This window comes from Chlorocebus sabaeus, chromosome 11, assembly GCF_047675955.1.
Source record: "Chlorocebus sabaeus isolate Y175 chromosome 11, mChlSab1.0.hap1, whole genome shotgun sequence".
NCBI lineage: Eukaryota > Metazoa > Chordata > Mammalia > Primates > Cercopithecidae > Chlorocebus > Chlorocebus sabaeus.
Window position 1 is genome coordinate 1,825,668 of NC_132914.1, and position 21,706 is coordinate 1,847,373.

The 21,706-nt window shown below is 46.9% G+C and overlaps 2 protein-coding genes across 5 annotated transcripts in view; one reads left to right on the forward strand and one right to left on the reverse strand.

Moving 5' to 3' along the window:
* Window positions 1-21,706, forward strand: part of WNT5B (Wnt family member 5B) — a 124,464-nt gene that overhangs the window by 26,925 nt on the left and 75,833 nt on the right. The gene's annotated exons all lie outside the window — the stretch shown is intronic.
* FBXL14 (F-box and leucine rich repeat protein 14) overlaps window positions 45-21,706 on the reverse strand; it is a 37,830-nt gene continuing 16,168 nt past the window's right edge. For 3 of the 4 annotated variants that reach the window (XM_037988415.2, XM_037988414.2, XM_007967158.3), the window contains exon 2: window positions 45-8,803. In XM_037988415.2, the coding sequence (XP_037844343.2) occupies window positions 8,741-8,803 (63 nt within the window). In that variant the 3' untranslated portion in view covers window positions 45-8,740. The remainder of the gene's footprint in view (window positions 8,804-21,706) is intronic. The other variant, XR_012094424.1, reaches the window with a different exon arrangement.

Genomic DNA, 21,706 nt, shown 5'->3' on the forward strand with positions numbered 1-21,706 from the left:
GGGTTGCAAGTAAATCCAAAACCCAACAAGGAAAACAACACGACTCGAGATTAATCTTTACTTGGTGCTGATCTTGTGAACACAGAGGAGCAGAGTATGTTTAGTTTTGGGGGAACCTCCATATTATTGATTTCTAAAGTTTCTTTAGCTAAGGTCTTCAACATATTTTTTAAGTACCCAATAATGTTTCTGTCTTCCCCATTAAACTGTAAGCTCTTTGGCGGGTTTATTCATCTTTGTGCTTCTAGCTCAGTGCCAAGTGGTCAATAATGTGTTAAATGAATAAATGGCTGGTACTCTGATTTGAATATTTGCCCAAGAATCAGAACTCTTCACTAGAACCTGATCTTCTACCTAAAATCAAGTCACGAATTTTTACTTCTCTAAGCCTTTTTTTTTTTTTTTTTTTTTTTTTTTTTTGAGACGGAATCTCGCTTTGTCAGCTAGGCTGGAGTGCAGTGGGGCGATCTTGGCTCACTGCAAGCTCTGCCTCCCGGGTTCACGCCATTCTCCCGCCTCAGCCTCCCGAGTAGCTGGGACTGCAGGCGCCCATCACCATGCCTGGCTAATTTTTTTGTATTTTTAGTAGAGACGAGGTTTCACTATGTTAGCCAGGATGGTCTTGATCTCCTGACCTCGTAATCCGCCCGCCTTGGCCTCCCAAAGTGCTGGGATTACAGGCATGAGCCACTGCACCTGGCCAAGCCTTTTTATTAGGGACGTAATATTCACTCCTAGATTGTTTGCCTGATCCCACAGTCTTTGAGCTCCTTAGGCTGAGATTACTATTGAAACACTCAGGATTAAAATACTAATGTCTTCATCTTTTCCTCCAAAATCTTTCTTGAATTTAAGAAATTCAAAAGCTGCTGTGTTGGAAACCATTCAGGAATTGTCATGGGTTTAGGTTAAAACAAAACAAAACAAAACAAAACACAGCAGTTGTGACATGGAAAACAGATCACTTGAAACAGGTCTTCCTTTTCTGTTTTCTTGTAGCTGGTCCTCCTCCCTGAAATCTCCTCTCCTGTCTTCTGTGATGCTGGACTTGTCTCTTTCCTCTACTTTTTCTCCGTCCTTTTCTGAGACCCTAAATTACAATGTGTCTGCTGTAGCGCTCTTTTCTTTTTTCTATATAATGTTTAACTGCATCTAATCTATTATCTCTCTATGGATGATTCCCAAAACTTAATCTCTGGCTCCCAAGCTTCATGGCTGTGCTCCAGCTGCCTCTAGATCTCTCTCTCTCTGGAGAGGTTCAACGTGCCTGAGACTGGGACTGCATTTCCTCCACATCCCAGCATTCTCCCTGGGAACCCATCTTTACTCCTTCTCCCCAGCCTCCCATTCATCACTCACCAAGCGTTTATTGAGCTCTTGCTGTGTGCTAGGCACCACTCAAGCTGCTTAATTAGCTGGCTAACCCAACAATTCAAAAGTCACCTGCCTAGCCTACAATATGCAGTCTCCCACAGCTCTCCTTTTGCGTCTACCCTACGTATGGTTTCCTAGAGCTGCGGAAACAAAGTACCACCAAGCTGGGAGGCTTCAAACAACAGAAATGTACTTTCTCATGGTTCTGGAGGCCCCAAGTCCAAGGTGAAGGTGTTGGCAGGATTGGTTCCTTCTGAGGCTGTGAGGAGAAGCTGCTCCAGGCCTCTCTCCCCACATCTGGTGATTTGCTGGCCGTCTTTGGCATTCCTAGACTGCAGGACATCACTCAGTCCCCAGCCTTCATGCGGCCTCTCCGTGTCTTTGCACTGTCTTCAAAATGACAGCGCACGTCTGTCTCTGTGTTCAGATATCCCCTAAGGCCATTTTCAGAGGAACTGGAAGTTAGGACATCAATATATCATTTTGGGGCGACACAGTGGAACCTGTAACACCCAGTTATCTCTCCTTTGCTTTCAGATGTCTGTCTCTTCTGGGCACAGTTAGTCCTCTGGGCTGCCTTTGCCCAGCACTTTTTTTTTTTTTTTTTTTTTTTGCTCTGAGACAGAGTCTTGCTCTGTCACCCAGGCTGGAGTGCAGTGGCGTGATCTTGGCTCACTGCAACCTCCACCTCCCGGGTTTAAGCAATTCTGCCTCAGCCTCCAGAGTAGCTGGGATTATAGGCGGGCACCACCACAGACAGCGGATTTTTGTATTTTTAGTAGAAACAGGGTTTCACCATGTTGGCCAGGCTGGGCTTGAGCTCCTGACCTTGTGATCCACCCACCTCGGCCTCCCAAAGTGCTGGGATTAAAGGCATGAGCCACCGTGCACGGCCTGCCCTGTACTTCTTTTAGCACCATTAGCTTCTGTCACTGCCTGAGTGTCTGCAGCCCTGCTAGGTCAGCCGGGACTACGTCTTTATCTTTCTACCCTCAGGGCCTAGAATAGTACATATTTCACACTGCCAGGCATTCCTGAATGCCTGGATGGACGATCATTTACATGAATGAATGGATGGGCAGACGGATAGACGAATGGATGGATGGATGGAATAACTAAGGGAGTTTGTCTTGATTTACCTTGCCAACCTTAGATCCCATAATTCCCATTCAAGCAGTCTGTCCTCCACCAAATGTTTGGCTTCAGTTCTCCATACTCTTCCCTTTCTCTGTCCCCTCAAGTTCCGGTTCCAGCCCTCATCCAAGGCCCAGCTCAAGTTCCGCTTCGGTGCGGCTGCCTCCCCCGAGATGTTTGCCTTTTCCAAACTCTCCTAACATTGTACTGGTGCCTTTTCTGTGGCACTCTTTGCTTCGGCTTTGGATGATAGTAATTTATCCCAGAACCCTTTTGTTAAAAGGGATCTTACATATGGACTATGACCAAAATATCTGTGTTGGATCACTTGGGAACATTTAAAAAATTACTACAGATCACTGAGCCCTACACTTAGAGATTCTGATGAGCAGGTCTGGGGTGGGTCCCTGGAATATGTACTTTTAAAAGCTTCCGGCCGGGCACGGTGGCTCAAGCCTGTAATCCCAGCACTTTGGGAGGCCGAGACGGGTGGATCACAAGGTCAGGAGATCGAGACTATCCTGGCTAACACAGTGAAACCCCGTCTCTACTAAAAAAATACAAAAAAAAAACTAGCTGGGTGAGGTAGCGGGCGCCTGTAGTCCCAGCTACTTGGGAAGCTGAGGCAGGAGAATGGCGTAAACCCGGGAGGCGGAGCTTGCAGTGAGCTGAGATTCGGCCACTGCACTCCAGCCTGGGCCACAGAGTGAGACTCCGTCTCAAAAAAAAAAAAAAAAAAAAGCTTCCCCAGGCAATTGTGATACTCAGCCAGGTTTGGGAACCATTAATCCAGTCCAACCTCCTCGTTTTACTTATGGGGAAACTGAGGTCCAAAATTGTTAAATAATGTTCCCAAGATCACTTAATTAGTGGCAGAGCCATCCAGTTATGTGGTTATGTCCAAGCTTTTCAGTCAGATGTAAGCAGCTCAGAAGCAGTGCCTGTATTTTGCTCATCTTTGTGACCTATGTAAGTACCACCTGTGCACCTCAGTCAAGCCAGGCCATTCGCAGTAAGTGCCACTATTAGTGACACAATGGTGGCTACACTGCACACTCCCAGAAGACAGATGCCAGGTCTGTTCATACTAACTTTCATTTCCAGCACCTTGCACAGTGCCTGGCATGTAGTAAGGTACTTAATTAATATTGATCAAATGAACAAAGCGTCTGCTAGATGCCAGGCCCTACAGTAGAAGCTTGATGGACATCATCTCATTTCGTTTATTCCAACTACAGCCCTGTGAAGTAGGCTTTCATATTCTCATTGTAAAGACGAGGAAACAGGGCCGGGCACGGTCACACCTGTAATCCCAGCACTTTGGGAGGCCGAGGCAGATGGATCACCTGAAGTGCAGGAGTTCAAGACTAGCCTGGCCAACATGGTGAAAGCCCGTCTCTACTAAAAATGGAAAAATTAGCCAGGTGTGGTAGCATGCACCTATAATTCCAGCTAGTCTGAAGGCTGAGGCAGGAGAATTGCTTGAAGCTGGTAGGTGCAGGTTGCAGTGAGCCGAGATTACACCACTGCACTCCAGCCTAAGTGACAGAGTGAGACTCCGTCTCAAATAAATAAATAAATAAATAAATAAATAAATAAGAGGAAACAGGACCAGAGGCTAGTCGTCTGCTCTGTGTCATGCAGAAAACAATCAGTATAACTGAGCTCTAAAGCCCACTGCTCTTTCTAAAGTGCTGCAGGCTGCCCATGCTCTACCCTCCGTGCTCTTCAGAAAGCTGGGGGTCACTTCAAAACGATGTATGGGGAGAGGGATTCAAAAGCCCCAAATGTTTAGAAGCCTCAGTTTTGTTCTCAGCTCCAACGTAGCCTTGCTGCTCCGTGAGGTAATATAAAAGGTAGCTCTACTGCAACTTGTATTGTGTATGTTCTGGAACATTCAGTACTCTTACCACTTGCACGCTTATATGTGTGTGACTCAATACTATCAAAAGCTTTACAAGTATTTCATCCTCTTTCCCTTGTTTTTTTTTTTTTTTTTTTTTTTTAATGCTGTTAAAATTCTCCTCCCTTTGTAGGGCAGCCGTGCCAGGACTAGGGCAAACAGAGTTCAAAGAGTGTCCCGGCATGAACTGTTCTAATACCAGGTTTCAGATATGAGCTAATGGCTGAGAAACAGGAGTCAGGGATGTGAGTTGGCCCCACACACCTAGTCCCCTGCCCAGACCACTTGCGCAGTGACTGGGTTCTTTTATACCAGAGGCGTTGCGTGCCAGGGACCCAGCCTCTAAAAATGACAGGGCTCTGTCTCCACTGTCAGGCCTGAGAGGGAGACCGAAGTCGCCACATCCCAAAGACCGAGTTTCAGCTTCGCCATCTGAAATGTTTCTGTTTTTTTCTTTCCAATTTGATGTTTTACTTGGATGCTGGCCTTGAGTTTATTCTCCATGTAGACTGTTTCCTCATTCTTTGTGGCCTCCTTTTCACTGCTGTTGCTTCCTCAATTGGTCCTTCCTGAAACGCCAATCTCAGTGGTGTGGGAATGAGTATGAGAGACGTCGCTGTAGGTGCTCGCATGGAACTTCCAGTCCCACGAGCGGACGCCCCGCCGTGTCCTCCATGGCTGCTTCCACCCTGCCCCTGCTGCTTTCAAATATGTCTCTCGTTTCTTTCAAATTCTCACTTATCTTCCCTTCTTTTTTTAAATTAAAAAAAAAATTTAGAGGCGGGGTCTTGCTGTGTTGCCAGGCTGGAGTGCAGGGGCACCATGGTGGCCCACTGTAGCCTTAAACTCCCGGGCTCCAGCGATCCTCCCTCCGCAGCATCCCAAGTAGCTGGGACCACAGGCGTGCGCCATGATGCCTGTTTCATTCGTTTAAACTGTCTTGAACAGAATTACATTAATAAGGGCTCTGATCTCATAAATAACCCAAGATTCCTTGGTGATGAAGCTGGAATCACAGAGCCACCTCCTAGAAAGGCCACATTGAGGCCTTGGGGGAGCCTAGGGAACCTTGGGGGAGCCTCAGAACTCCAGGCTTAGGGTGGCTGATGATACTTTTCCTCCTCTCTGTGCCAGGGGAGCAAATTGCGTATCACAGCAGATTACTTAGAAGATAACTAAATGAGATATAGGGATAAACTCCTTGGGATCCTGGGATAGTGATATCCTAGTGTTGGATTTCATAATATGCAGCCACTTTTATGGTGAGGGACTTGGAAACCAACTGCTGTCGGAATTATTGAAGGTACCAACATGAGGCCAATATACGCAATATATGCAAAACCTATTTATAGTAAAATCCCAAACACCATCCACATTCTTTTGCAGTATACTACTAAACTGGTGCTGATTAAATCTTACTGAAGTCTGTAGACCATAAGCTGGGTTTGAATTTTTTAAAAAAATAAATTTTCACTGTAGCAATATGTTTAATGGAATCTGATCTATATGACTTCTGCCAAGAAGGAATTCAAAATTACCAATTGGAGTCAGTGTGGTACAAAGAACTAGAAACCTCTCATTCTCAGGAAATGGACAGGGCAGGGGGAGTCCTTAAAGAAAACACTGTGTCAGTAATTTTTGTGGCTTAAGATCGCCACGTGTAGTTCATGGGTTCAGAACTGATTCTCAGAGACAGGGTGTTGTAGTAGAAAGAGCACAGGATTAAGCATCAGGAACCAGATTTACCCCTAGTCCCGTAACCTTGGGTAATTTACCTGACTTCTTTGTGTACCCATTTCCTCACCTATAGGAATGGAGGGATTGCACAGGGTGCAGTGGCTCGTGCCCGTAACCCCAGCACTACTGGGAGACCAAGGTGGGAAGATTGCTTGAGGCCAGAAGTTCAAGGCTTCAGTGAGTTCTCATACTGCCCCTGCATTCCAGCCTGGGTGACAGGGCAACACCGTGTTTAGAAAAATAAAAATAGGCCAGGCGCGGTGGCTCAGGCCTGTAACCCCAGCACTTTGGGAGGCCAAGGTGGGTGGATCACCTGAGGTCAGGAGTTCAAGACCAGCTTGGCCAACAGGGCAAAACCCTGTCTCTACTAAAAATACAAAAATTAGCCGGATGGGGTGGCGTGCACCTATAATCCCAGCTACTCAGGAGGCTGAGGCACGATAATCACCTGAACCCAGAAGTTGGAGGTTGCAGTGAGCAGGGATCATGCCACTGCACTCCAGCCTGGGTGACAAGAGTGAAATTCCATCTCAAAAATAAATAAATAAATAATACAAATAAAAGCAGACAAAAAAATCATTAAAATTGAGGAATTGGGCTACATAAGTGGTTTTTGAGACAGAACTTTGAGACAGTTCTTACTTAGGGGCCAGTGGAGATCCCTTTTCCTCCCTAATTTTCAAGTACATAAATGTTATTTATGTTCTACTTCTTTAAAAATTTTTTTTTTAAAAAACCACTGGACTAGCTAAGTCCTACTCCTAAACCTTTGTGATTCAATATAAGGTCTACCCATCAAATTGTTTAGACTGCTGGATGATACTCATGTTTTTAGGAAGGGTTGCTACACCCAAAGCCCAGGTCAGCCCGTTTCTGCGTGTAGGCAAGTTCCTGAGTTAGGACTCTTGTACCCAGAAGTTGTACTGGGGCAGCAGGGAGAGAATTCTTTTTTTTTTTTTTTTTTTTGAGACGGAGTCTTGCTCTGTCGCCCAGGCTGGAGTGCAGTGGCCGGATCTCAGCTCACTGCAAGCTCCGCCTCCCGGGTTCACGCCATTCTCCTGCCTCAGCCTCCCGAGTAGCTGGGACTACAGGCGCCTGCCACCACACCCTGCTAGTTTTTTGTGTTTTTTTAGTAGAGACGGGGTTTCACCGTGTTCGCGAGGATGGTCTCCTGACCTCGTGATCCGCCGTCTCGGCCTCCCAAAGTGCTGGGATTACAGGCTTGAGCCACCGCGCCCGGCCAAGAATTCTTATCAGTAAGTGTTTAGCCTAGTTGTACACAGCAGTTACCAGAACAAGTAAGAGAGACAAAGTTCTCCAACACCTTGATCATCTCTGGTAGACGCTTTGGAAGACACACATACAGTCTACTTCCTCGAACTTCCGAAGCTGTGGAATAGGGATTCAGTGTCTGTGGTATGAAATGAGGTCTGAGAATTTTATCCCATCAAACTGACAGGGTAATTTTGAGATGGGGCCACAGGAATTGTAATTGTAATACTGGGGCAATATTTGCTTGTCATCAGTCGGACCTCTTCTTGACATGTGCTCTTTCTGACCCCAGTGATTCTTTCTTGATCCCCATGTAAGGTGTCCCATTCCCCCATCCAGACTGACTCACCATCAGGGATTGTCCTGTGTTCTGAAGAGGCTCAGCCAGTTTCGTTTGCCTTCTGTTCAGCTTCCCTCCATCTCTTATCCCCAGTCCTCTGTAAATCCTTATTCCTTCATAAAGTATTCCCTGATTCATGGAAGTGAAATGATCCAGCTTAGTTTACAAAACCAGGAAATTATTCCTCTGGACCAGAGAGAGAGAGAGAGAGAGAGAAAACAAGAAACAACAACAAAAAACCCAAACAGAATCTATAAAGAGAAGACAGATATATTCTACATTGTTCCCATTAAAATGGAAACCCCGTGGGGAGAGGAAATGCATCTGTGGAATGTATAGTGGATTTCTTTCACATATGGGCACTCAGTAAACATTATTAATGAATGATAATGATTTGTCAAGTGATTGAAATTGTTTCAGGGCAGGAACAGGGAATGAAATACGGAGACATTCGTCTGTCTCACGGGGAAATTGCTAGGCAGGTCATCCAGATGTATTTTCTTTGGGGAGTCGTGAATTCCTTGTGTGTCCAGCTATCACTATGTAATTATATTTTACGTTCTCAGTAATACATATCATTATACATGTCATCATTTTGTGTGTATATGTACAATACCCCTACACATATATATATGTACACATGTATATATTTATATGTATAAAATTTAAGTGTGGAACTTCTAGCTTCCTGTCGAAGAAGCTTGCAAATTGCTATTCCATCCTAACAAGTAAAAAGCTGAACAAACTGAAAAAGTAAGTCTCCTTGGATCCATAAGGTCTCAGAGTAAACCACAGTCCCCCAAACTGGAGAAACAGGCAGGAGAATGCAGCTTCGCAAGGTACCAGAGCAGAAGCCCTGGGCAGCAGCCTCTGCAGGAGCGGTCGAGGCGGGGAAGCCTGAGCCATCATCACCAGACTGCCGGAGGCTCAGAGCGGGCAAGTTAAAGATCCACAGGAACCAAGTCGTTGTCCCCTCTCCCTCACCTTCTGGAGCTTCCCCGAGCTCTCACAGTGAATAATGGAGAAAAATCCCCTCGTGCCTCCTGCAGTGGGAAGAAGAAAAAGGACCATTTTGAAAGAGGCCACAGCACTCTGCTCTTCCTAACAAGGTCGCCTCCCCTAACCCCGCTGTGGCTTTATCAGCGCCTAACTGACCTGGGGAAGGGAAACCCCCACGCCAGCCCACTCTAGCCATCTTCCGGCTCACTTAAGGTGGGCGTGGGAGGGAGGACTGAGACGCATTTGTGAGTGTCCAGCTGAGGGGCACAGGCTCACTGAAACTCTGAGGCCTGATCGTAGACTACACAACAGACCTTCCCACCACACACTCACAGCCTCTTTACAGCACTTGCCTTCACCCAGTCAGAGCCGCTATCAAGAAAAAGATATAAGACATACTGAAAGGCAAATAGGGCCTGGCGCGGTGGCTCAAGCCTGTAATCCCAGCCCTTTGGGAGGCTGAGACGGGCAGATCACCCGAGGTCAGGAGATCGAGACTAGCCTGGCTAACATGGCGAAACCCCATCTCTACTAAAAATACAAAAGCAACAACAACAAAAATTAGCCAGGTGAGGTGGCGGGCGCCGGTAATCCCAGCTACTCTGGAGGCTGAGGCAGGAGAATGGCGTGAACCCGGGAGGTGGAGGTTGTGGTGAGCTGAGATCGTACCACTGCACTGCAGCCTGGCGACAGAGCGGGACTCCGTCTCAAAAATAATGATTATGATAATAATAATAATAATAATAATAATATAAAATAAGAGGCAAATAACACATGTTGAAGAGACAGAGCAAGCTTCACAACCAGACTCAGAGACAACAGGAATGCTGGAATTATCAGGCGGAAAATCGAAACCAACTCTGATTAATGTGAGGGGCTATAATGGATAAAGTAGGCAGCATGCAGGAACAGGTGGGCGATGAAAGCAGGGAGGTGGGAATTCTAAGAAAAAAAAACAAACGAAGTGGCAGAGAGCGAAGCACAGTGACGTAAACGAAGAATGCCGCTGATGGGCTTTGACGGATTTGTGGACTGGACACAGCAGAGGAAAGGATCTCTGAGCATAAGCTTATCTCAATAGAAACCTCCACATCTGAAAAGCGAAGAGAAACCCCACACACACACACGCACACACACACATGTGCACACACACACACATGTGCACACACAGAACAGAATATCCAAGAACTGTGGGACATCTACAAAAGGTGTAATGTGTAATGGGAATACCAGAAGGAGAAGAAAGAAGAAATACTTGAAATGGTAATGACAGATTTCTCCAAATTAATGTCAGACACTAAACCACAGATCCAGGAATCTCAGAGAATCAGGACAAATGCCAGAAAAACTACACCTGGGCATATCATTTTCACTGCAGAAAATCGAAGATAAAGAAAAAATCCTGGAAGGGGCCAGAGTGAAAAAAGCTATTACCTGTAGAGGAGGAAAGAGAAGAAATGGATCTGACTTATCTCAGAAACCAGGCAAGCAAGGAGAGAGTGGAGCGAGACGTCAGGGCTGAGAGAAAAAACCCACCAACCTAGAACTCTGTGCCGTGCACAATTATCCTTTGAATGTACAGGAGAGTAAAGACTTTTTCAGACAAACAAAACTTCAGGGAATTTGTTGCCAGTAGACCTGCCTTGCAAGGAATGTTACAAGAAATTCTTTAGAGAGAAAGAAATGCTATAGGTCAGAAACTTAGATCTACGTAAAGAAAGAGAGCAGAGGCCGGGCGCGGTGGCTCACGCCTGTAATCCCAGCACTTTGGGAGGCCGAGACGGGCAGATCACAAGGTCAGGAGATCGAGATCATCCTGGCTAACACGGTGAAACCCCGTCTCTACTAAAAAAAAATACAAAAAACTAGCCGGGCGAGGTGACAGCGCCTGTAGTCCCAGCTACTTGGGAGGCTGAGGCAGGAGAATGGTGTGAACCCGGGAGGCGGAGCTTGCAGTGAGCTGAGATCCGGCCACTGCACTCCAGCCTGGGCGACAGAGCGAGACTCCGTCTCAAAAAAAAAAAAAAAAAAAAAAAAAAAAGAGAGCAGAGAAGGAATAAGTGAAAGCAAAATAATAACTTATTTTTCTTATTCTTACTCTAACAGATAACTGTTCAAAATAATAGCAACAATGTATTCAATTATGTACCCTCACATATATACTTATGTATAAGGGAAATGAGTGACAACAATATTACAAGGGATGGGGAGAGGAATTAGGATTGTGTTGTTATGATAAGAAACTCATACTACCTATGAAACCCCCTCTCTACTAAATATGCAAAAATTAGCCCGGCGTGGCGGTGCGCGCCTGTAATCTCAGCTACTTGTGAGGCTGAGACAATAGAATCGCTTGAACCTAGGAGGTGGAGGTTGCAGTGAGCCGAGATCACGCCACTGCCCTCCAGCCTGGGCGACAGTGAGACTCCGTCTCAAAAAAAAAAAAAAAAAAGACAGATTGTCATAATGGGTCAAAAAATAAGACCTAGCTGTCTACAAGAAACCCACTTCCGATACAAACTGTGCTTCTGTGAGGTCACTTTAGGCTGACCAGCCAAAGCGAAGTCCTGAGACATGGAGAATAACCCAGAATAATTATCTTTAATAATATAAAGCATAATTATAATCTCACAAGTATTTTCATAGGATTGAGCTATAAAGAACACATTGACGTTTTTACAGAACAAAAAGGAAAAGCTGGTGCATCTTTATCTCTGTACGTGCGAATTTATATAATCAATGCTTGTTTTGCTTCTCTTTTTTCTCCTTTTCATTCTCCTTTCCAAGTTGAGGAAAGGTAGTGGTTGTTTGTGAAGTGATCGTTTACTTTTATCCACGTAATTTCTGATGTTTTCTAACTCTCTCTCTCTCTCCTTCCCTCTCCCTCCCATTCCCTCTCTTTTCTCCAAGTTTCTCCTCTTCCTTCTTCCCTCTTCAACCCCACGCTCTCATGTGCTAAATAAGAAACCGCTTGGCTCTTTATAGCTGTTGAGCATAGCTTGTTCTAGAAGTTTTTTTAATGCTCATTTTATGCTGTTCCGCAGAAGAGATCACTGCCAAAGAGCAGAGCCACTTTTGTTGAAGGCTGTGCCATTCACCCACAGTCCCCTGTGCAAAGGAAAGGAGGCTCACACAGAGCCAAGGGAGGGCAGGGCACACCACATGCCCACTGCAGAGCCAGCATGCCCCTCGCGAGCTGCACTGCTTCCCTCAGACTCACTGAGCTCCTTCGCAAGGAAGCCTTCCAGACAAGAAGGATGCTTTTGTGAGGTTCAGACTCTTTCTAAGAGAACCAGTTTGGCTGTTGTTGCATGTGAGAAGTTGCACTTTTTCCCCTCTGGTCTAAGCCCCGCCCAGCTTTGTCTAGTGTGGGGTCCCATCCAGAGAAGACCTGTTGTCCTAGTTTGTGTTCCTGTGGAAGCCCACCCTGAAACAGTGACTCGAGGGCCAGTAGATTACTTGTGACGTGAAGGAGCTACTGATGAGAGAGTGGGCAAGTGAGACAAGGAAGGGAAGACAGCCAGTCAAGAGCGGGTTATCACTCCAGTTATGGCTGTGGCCATTGGAGCCAAACTGCTGGGGAAGTCAGCGAGGGTAGAACATGTGTCCTTATACAACAGCTCCTGCCTGTCCCTGGTTGAGGGCTGTCACAGGGAGCACTCGTTCCTGGTATCTCCTTCCTACCTGGGTGGGCAAGAGGGCTCCGCAAAAACATGCAGGAGCTGGTGGTCAGAAGGTGGGGTCTTGTGCCTGAAGGGTGAAGGTGGGAAGCGTGGGTGGGCACGGCTGTGTGCTCTGCCTACTGAGCTGGAGCTGATTTCACGCCGTGTGATGATTCCCTGTAGGCTGTCCTGGGTCTGATGGTGAGTAGAATGTCTAGCATTTTGTCTGGTTTTGCAGTGAAAAAAGTGAGGCAGGGGAAGGGCAGTCAAGTTAAGGACTAAGTGAGCAAAGCAGAACGGAACGCAAGTGTCTCGATCACTTTTACCCATTTTAGTCAGAGCCTACGCTGAATAGTCAATGAATGAGTCTTTGATGACATGATCGTCGAGACCAAGCGGTAGTAATTCTCCTCGGTCTCTCTTGATCTTCTCCCCTTTGGTGGTCCTCCCAGGTGGTGTGGTAATGATGGGAGGAGCAATGATGGTGTGGACCAAGTTGCCCAGTGTCGCCATATAACACAGCTCCATCTATCCTCGTCTGCTGCTCCTCCAGGTGAGCGGTTCCTGCAGCACAGTGGCAGGTTAAATAGGCCATGATTGTCCATAGTCCTTTCTCTGTGTGGCATGTGTTTATCACTAATAATCGGTCATTGTTATGACTGCCTGATTGCATGGTCCTTCAGCCACTATTTTAGAATCTTGTGTCTTATAATTTATACATATACTCGTGTATCAAAAGCATGCTATTGCATGGCAATAGGTGTAAAATACTTTTTTTTTCCTGGTGGTTTTGTTTGTTTGTTTGTTTGTTTGAGACGGAGTTTTTGCTCTTGTTGCCCAGGCTGGAGTGCAGTGGTGCGATCTTGGCTCACAGCAACCTCCGCCTCCCAGGTTCAAGTGATTCTCCTGCCTCAGCCTCCAGAGTATCTGGGATTACAGGCATGCGCCACCACGCCCGGCTAATTTTGTATTTTTAGTAGAGACGGGGTTTCTCCATGTTGGTCAGGCTGGTCTTGAACTCCTGACCTCAGGTGATCCGCCCACCTTGGCCTCCCAAAGTGCTGGGATTACAGGCGCAAGCCACCGTGCCCAGCTGGTGCAAAACACTGTTTGCTTAGTTAGCAAAGCTTAAGCAACACAGCTCATCAGTTTCATAAACAGAGATAGTGCTTTTGAAAAAGAGACTAGAAATATCCTAATCATACATGTTGTTTATTTGACTTTAAAATGATTACCTTGGGACGGAGACACAGCAATTATCAAAGAGTGACTTTTTAACAGAGGCTGGGGTTGTCATCGATTTCTCACCAGCAAGGTTACTGCAAGATTGTCCCTATCCCATTTGAAGTCACTACTAATAGCTCCATCTGTCTTCCCCAAGTAAGAATCAGCTGAGCCTAATGTACTGAGTGTGTCAACTCCAGATCTTCCCATCTCCTTGTTCCTCAAATATTGACTGAACACCTACTATATACCCAGCACTTCCCTAGGTGCAGGGAGTACCCGAATGAAGACAGTGCTGTGCTCTAGTTCCTGGAGACCCCAGCCCCCCAAGCCTGTTATTTCTATGAAGTGTTAAGTTCCTTAGCTACAAATTCCCACCGAGGGAATTAGGAGGCTTCACCACCAAGGATGGGGAGGGGTGACTGAAACGATGAGCAACAAGAGAAGTGGCAGTCGCATCTATGTGGGGGAGTCAGGAAAGGCTTTGGGGGACAGTGAAGAAAAAAGTAGGATTTACATGCAGATAGACGAGGATAGAGCATTTTAGGTGAGAGTATGACAATTCCTGCAAGCTAGTGTTGATCGAGGGAACTTTCTTTTTTTTTTTTTTTTTTTTTTTTGAGACGGAGTCTCGCTCTGTCGCCCAGGCTGGAGTACAGTGGCTGGATCTCAGCTCACTGCAAGCTCCGCCTCCCGGGTTCACACCATTCTCCTGCCTCAGCCTCCTAAGTAGCTGGGACTACAGGCGCCCGCCACCTCGCCCAGCTAGTTTTTTGTATTTTTAGTAGAGACGGGGTTTCACCATGTTAGCCAGGATGGTCTCGATCTCCTGACCTTGTGATCCGCCTGTCTCAGGCTCCCAAAGTGCTGGGATTTCAGGCTTGAGCCACCGCGCCCGGCCGATCAAGGGAACTTTCTAAATGCCTGTATGAGGCATAATTTATGTACAACAAACTGCACCCATTTCAAGTGCAGAATATGGCCAGGCGTGGTGGCTCACACCTATAATCCCAGCACTTTGGGAGGCCGAGGCGGGTGGATCACCCGAGGTCAGGAGTTCAAGACCAGCCTGGCCAACATGGCCAGACCCTGTCTCTACTAAAAATACAAAAATTAGCTGGGCCTGGTGGCGGGCGCCTGTAATCCCAGCTACTCTGGAGGCTGAGGCAGGAGAATCGCTTGAACCAGGGAGGCGGAGGTTGCGGTGAGCTGAGATGGCGCCACTGCACTCCAGCCTGGACAACAAGAGCGAAACTCCATCTCATAAATAAATAAATAAGTAAATAAATAAATAAATAATTAAGTGCACAGTATGGTGAGTTTTGACAGATGCATACCCCCATGAAATCAGCACCACAGTCACAATACAGAACATTTCTTGGCTCCCAAGAGTTTCCTACTGTACATTTGCAACCGGATGCAGGCTATGTATTAGTGCCAATAATGTGCCCCTTTCAACACAAGAGCATTTTGATTTGGTTTTTTTTGTTACCAACTAAGGTGCACCAGGCACCCTAGTCCTTAGGTCTGAGTCCATATACTACTAGACCACCAGGGCCGGGGGCCCGCCCCATTCCCAGAGAGGCCGTGGTCTATCATTGGAGGAACGGTGACTGCAGGGCCTCAGTGCTGACGCACATGTAGGTAGGGGATGGAGCGGGGGGTGGCAATGGAGAGGAAGACAGGGCCAGGTTATCGAGGGTCCCGGACAGCATGCAGCAGAATTTAGATTTTAACCTATTGGCAACTGGAGATTGTGACCAGGAAGTGATAGAATCAGATTTGTACATTAGAAAAATCACTCTTGGGACCTGGGTCAAAATGAGAAATGATGAGGACTGACTTAGGGCAGTGTTGGCGGAGGGAGGGATGAAGAGGAGATAATGCAGTCAGAATCCAGAAGGCAGAATCGACAGAGCCGGGACAATCCTTTGGGCACAGGGTGTAATAAGAGAGAGAAGAGTTATTCATAACTTCCAGGCTGATTGTGTGGTCATCCAGGCAGTGCCTTTTATGGAGGCTGTAAATCTGGGCAAGTAAAGTGATTTAGGAGGAAATAGGTTTAATTTTGGGCTCCTATGTCTGTGGGATACACTCGTAGAGATGTCTAATAGTTGGGTCTGTGGGTCCAGAGGTCTGGGCTGAAGATTTGAGGGTCTTTAGCATTTGAGTGACACTTCACCTAAGAAAACTGACTCAGAGCCTTCCAGAGTGCAAGGCACAGTGCTAGAAATGCAAAGGTAAATGCCGGCACTGTCTGGGAGGCGTTCTCTAACCCCTAGACCAGGTCAGGGCCTCCTGATTTGGGTTACATTAGTATCTGGTGTTACATTTCTTTTTTTTTTTTCTTTTTTGAGATAGAGTCTCACTCTGTCACCCAGGCTGGAGTGCAGTGGCGCGATCTCGGCTCACTGCAAGCTCTGCCTCCCAGGTTCACGCCATTCTCCTGCCTCAGCCTCCCGAGTAGCTGGGACTATAGGCACCCGCCACCACACCCAGCTAATTTTTTTGTATTTTTGGTAGAGATGGGGTTTCACCATGTTCGCCAGGATGGTCTCGATCTCCTGACCCCGTCCGTGATCTGCCCACCTCAGCCTCCCAAAGTACTGCGATTACAGGTGTGAGCCACAGTGCCCTGGTGTTACATTTCTTGTCTGTCTTCTCCACAAGACCATAAGCTTTGTTAGGCTGGAACCAAGGTCTGTTCTTCACTGTGTCCTCAGCCCCTATCACAGGACAGGGTGCCTCGTAGAAGCATAGCACATGCGTTCAACCTTGCCAGCTGAATGCCACCCCAGCCACGCACGACTAGGGGGTCCTTCTAGGGAGAGCAGTGATGTAATTAGGATGTAACATTGCGGGGCCAGAAGGGCCAATACCAGAGCCTCAGGCAGCTGAGGGGCACAGAGGTGGCGACGGAAGGCTGCACAGTGTTCAAGCCAGGACTTAAAGGATGAGGAAGTGCTCTCCAGTCAAACAGGGAGGGAAGACCATTCTAGGTCCATGGGTACAACATACATAAATGCACAAAAGAGTGAAATGAGGCCAGCCACAGTGGCTCATGCCTGTAATCCCAACATTTTGGGAGGCCAAGGCGGGTGGATCACTTGAGGTCAAGAGTTTGAGACCAGCCTGACCAAGATGGAGAAACCTCATCTCTACTACAAATACAAAATTAGCTGGGTGTGGTGGCGCATGCCTGTAATCTCAGCTACTCAGGATGCTGAGGCAGGAGAATCACTTGAACCTGGGAGGCGGAGGTTGTGGTGAGCTGAGATCGCAACATTGCACTCCAGCCTGGGCAACAAGAGCAAAACTCCATCTTAAAAAAAAAAAAAAAAAAAAAGGAGTGAAATTGTTGTGTGTGACCAGAATAAGAGGCTGCGATTCAGGAGAATGAGAACTGGCAGGAGATGTAGCTTGGGGTGTAATTGGGACCACTGTAATGGGGTTGGGACTTTGTTCTTTATGAAACAGGAAGTTAGTGGACTTTGAAACAAGATAGTCATACGATCCTATGACATTTTTAGGGTGAAATCTCTGGGGATAGAATATAGAGATGATGAAAACTGCCCCCTGAAAAATGCAGTTTTGGCCAGCATCCAAGTGATTCTCCTGTAGGTCATCTAGAGAGCATACCTGGAGGAACAGCCATGTGAATAGAGGCTGGGGTGACAGGAGGCTGGTGACAGCGATGTGGGTGGAGGCTAGGGTGAGAGGAGGCTGGTGGAGGCTGGGGTGAGGGGAGGCTGGTGGCAGCCGTGTGAATGGAGGCTGGGGTGGGGGAGGCTGGTGGCAGTGGAGACACCTCAGGAGGCAGGGACAAGGATAGTAACTGAGAGCTGGTAAAGGCCATCCTGCTAAGTAGCCAGAAAGTTTGCAGAACCTTCTTTTGAGGGATCTGAAATTCAAGTTCTCAAATGGCCCAGAGCATCAGTGTTCAAAACCCTCAGGAAGCTTGCAGTCCTGCCTCGTGCCTGCTTGAACTGGATGTGGGCAGGAGGCGGTGGGAGCGGGCCATGCCAGCAGAATCCAGCCGTACTCTGGAGACTTACTCGGGTCACAGCCCCTGGTGTCCCGAGGGTCATCTCAGTGTCATGTGAGTATTAGTGTGGCTCTTGGAAAGGATTTGGTACGAGTTTATTTGAAAAGTTAGGAGTTTTGTTTTTTTTTTTTAATTATCTTTGATAAATTTAGTAGAATATTTTGAAAGCACTTTTTAGCCAGTAATGAATGAACAGATTGCTCCTGAACTAAATGGAGGGATCTAAACACATCATCTCAGTACAACAGTATGTCTGAAAAATATCTCTGCTTGTCTTTTATTTGCCCTTTAAAGTCTGTGCAAACAAATGTGAACGGCCTCAGGACTCTAAGAATAATATTTTTCTAGGGATGTGTATGGACAGATAAACAAAACCCCAAGGGAGAAAAAACTTCTATTTAAATAAAAATAAAGATCCCCTACAGCTCCATCCTCCTCTGCTCGCTGGGTTTGCTTTATTTCACTTTGAGATAAAAGTAGTTTGGATGATTAAGAGTGGAACAAAAAGAAAGTATTTATGTCTGTCTAATCTTTCTATCTCTATCTGTGTAATCTATCTTATCTATCTAAGCTTATCTATCTGTCTCATCTATCGACCTCTCTATCTGGTTTTGAATAGTCCATATTGCAGCCATCAGTAGTCGATCTTTTGCATCCCTGGGGTTAATGGTTCTTTGAGCAGACACTGACACTGCCGTTCGGGATCCCATGGGGAAAACACCCGCTTCCTCACTGGTCAGTGCTAATCCTGTGCTCACACTCTGCTCCCCCTTGGAATCTCCCGTCTGAAGCCCCCGTAGGCCTCTGGGATCCTCCGAATCGGCCGCACACTGGGATCCTTGCCGCAGGAGGCTGCTGTGGGCTTCTGCCCATGCTGTGGGTCGCGAACTGCAGCCGACAGGCGTGGGAGCTTAGGAAGGCACCTGGAGGCTTCTCGGTAGGAAAACAGTGTGGAGTGCGTGCGATCGTGTTTGAGGAAGCATCGTGAGAGGGTCACTGTCTCTGTGGTAGTGTCCTTAGGGAACTGTCTTTGTCTGGATCCTGGGGTCCGGTTTGGCATGAACTCTGACCTTCCTCCCTCTGCAGGATCTTCAGTAGAAAGGTCCTGTCCTGAGGAAATGCTCAGAGGCACTTCTCTTGCTGATGAAGCCTGCCTGCATGTGTGTTTTTGTCCTCATGGAGATGCACATGACAAATCGCATGCAATGCCTCAGCACAGCCCAACAGGTTTTTTCTGTTTACACTTAACTAGCCTTGGACAGTGGGAGGAAGCCTTAAATATTTCCTTTTCTTCTCACAAACCCTTTATCTAATAAAACAGAATTACTGCAGATGAAGCAGGGAGTGATTCAAATTGTCATTGAAATCAAGGACCTGGTTTGGTTTGGCCTCCCTGGGAGAGTTTTTAGCTTGATACAGCGTTTTAGCTATGCTGATTTAGTTTTAGCTACGCTGATAGCGTCTGTACAGGATAAACCGACCAGGGCAGAAGGCAGGGTGGCAGTGCCCGTGGTGGGGTGCAGCGTGGGGGTGGGCAGTGTTGGTCACTGAGTGCTGGGCTGGCCCCTCCACTCCTCCATATTTCTGTACCAGTAAAATCAGGTTGAAACTGACATCAAGGGCAGCTTCAAGAAGGCGGGGAGAGACCACGAGGCCAGCAGCGCAGAGGCTGTCACCCTCTGGAGCTACTGCTCGGGGACTGAGAAGCAATTCTGTCTTGAATACATGTTAACCTCAGTTCCCGCTCCTTATCTGGACTGGCTGGCTCCCTTCTGCGCCAAGAATCTGAAGCCCAGCTCTGTAAAGCCGCAATTCCCAACTATTTTCCCCCTAAAATACACGAGACGCGCTCCCATGGGGCATATCTAGATTGCAGGCTGCGGTACAGATAAATCAGGCTGTGGGTTGGGCGCAGTTCCCAGTAAAACCCCACTTCTTTCTCTCCCACTCAAGAAAGAAGACCTCCATACGAGTATGCGGGAGATGGCGCTCTGTCGTCCCAGCCCTTGGCGTGGGACTCGGCCTATAAAAGCTGCCAAATAAATATTTACAAAGTGAAAGATAGCCCTGAATCCACACTAATTTGTGTTTTTTAAAAGTCATTCATAAACTTTAGCATTTTAACTATTAGTTAGTAATTAATCCCAATAAACCGGCAGGATTTTGTGATTGTGAAACTCTTGCAATGTGTTGGCCAGCAGGAATATTTGTTAGCATTTTTATGGGCTCTTAAAGTCGTCTTAGCTGTGTCACTGATAAAGCCAGCCACAGGCTTTATCAGCCCTGCCGTTGGCTGTCAGCACTGCCTGGATAAACTCCTCATCCTTCCCAGGGAGAAACTTCTAGCAATGCTTAAGCAGGAGGCCAGGGAAGAGAGAACCCTGATGCTGCCTGCTTACCACAGGCCCTCTGGGGGCCTCTGCCCTGTGTGGACAAATGCTTCATTTCAAGATCGTATACAAATCAAGAGCAAGCGTCTCCTAGCAGCGCTGAGTGTGGGGCTCTTGCCACCTCCCTGCTGTTGGAACTCTGGAGTTCGGGCCAAAGGATGCAGCCCCTCCTCGGGGGAGGGCAGTGGGGTTAGGTGAAGATTCAAGAGCTCCTCTTTGCCTTGTCATCTAGTTGTCCTATTCTGGGGGGATTTTAAATAAGGATTAAAAAAAAAAAAGGACTTATGTATTATTTTAAAGAGCAGCCTTAAATAGGCAGGCATATTTTAATAAAAATGATTTTTTAACCCTGCGGTGTGGAGACTGCCAGTCAAATACAGTGATGGCCATTATCACGCCCCTGCCCCTGCCCCCAGCCTGGAGGAAACAGAGGGCAGAGTTAGAATGGTTTTGGAGCATTCATGGCTGCTGGGAGATCCCGAGAGGGCTTTGAGGGCAGGGCAGGGTGAGCAGGGAGCTCACCGTAGGAGTGCAGAGATCACCCCAAGCAGGGTCTGCAGATGCTGACTTCAGGAGAGCAGGCATGGAGATGGCAGGTGAAACAGATAAGTATGCCCCAAAAATGACGGGAAAAGAGTGAACCGGGATCACTTAGAAATCGGAAGCAGTACAACAAAGGCTAAAGATATTTGAGCAGGATTTCAGTGTAGATATGCTCTTGGATATCACGAACATAAAACAGAGGAGCTACCGAAAACACTGCAGAGAAGATGGCTCCATTGCCCCCTGTAGTTACCCCACCTAGTGTGACTGGGAGAAGCTGATACTTCTTTTCTCCGTGGATTCAGGGGCATTCCCCACCTATTTCAGGTATGCCAGTTTGACATGATGAACTTTAGACTGATAACATTTCATCATTGAGATATAATTTCCTTCTGTTTTTAGACCCTGAATAAAATTTTCTTTAACGGGGAAGCACATATTTTATACTTAATTCTAATTATGTTCATCTTGTTTTTTGAATTATTTAACTACCTCTAATAGACAGTCTGAAAGATGATTACATTCCACCGTACTAACATTTTCAATGACCCTGAAAGACCTGAGATGCATTGCTGCTACTATTTTATCAAATTATTGTTTCTAAAATGCTGTTTTACTCTTCTAGTAGGAAGAGTGGCTTTGAAATAATGGATATTGGCCGGGCATGGTGACTGACACCTGTAATCCCAGCACTTTGGGGGGCCGAGGTGGGTGGATCACCTGAGGTCAGGAGTTCGAGGCCAGTCTGGTCAACATAGTGAAACCCCATATCTACTAAAAATACAAAAATTGGCCGGGCATGATGGCAGGCGCCTGTAATTCCAGCTACTTGGGAGGCTGAGGCAGGAGAATCACTTGAACCGGAAGGCAGAAGTTGCAGTAACCCAAGGTTGCGCCACTGTACTCCAGCCTGGGTAACAGAGCGAGACACCATCTCTAAAATAAAATAAAACAATGGATAGTTTGTCCAACATGGTATGTTAAAAGGGCAGAGAAGCTGAAGAATGATGATGAAGACTAAAATAACGATGATACGCAAAGAACTGAACAGGCATCTGTGCAGTGATTCGGGGGGTGTCCATG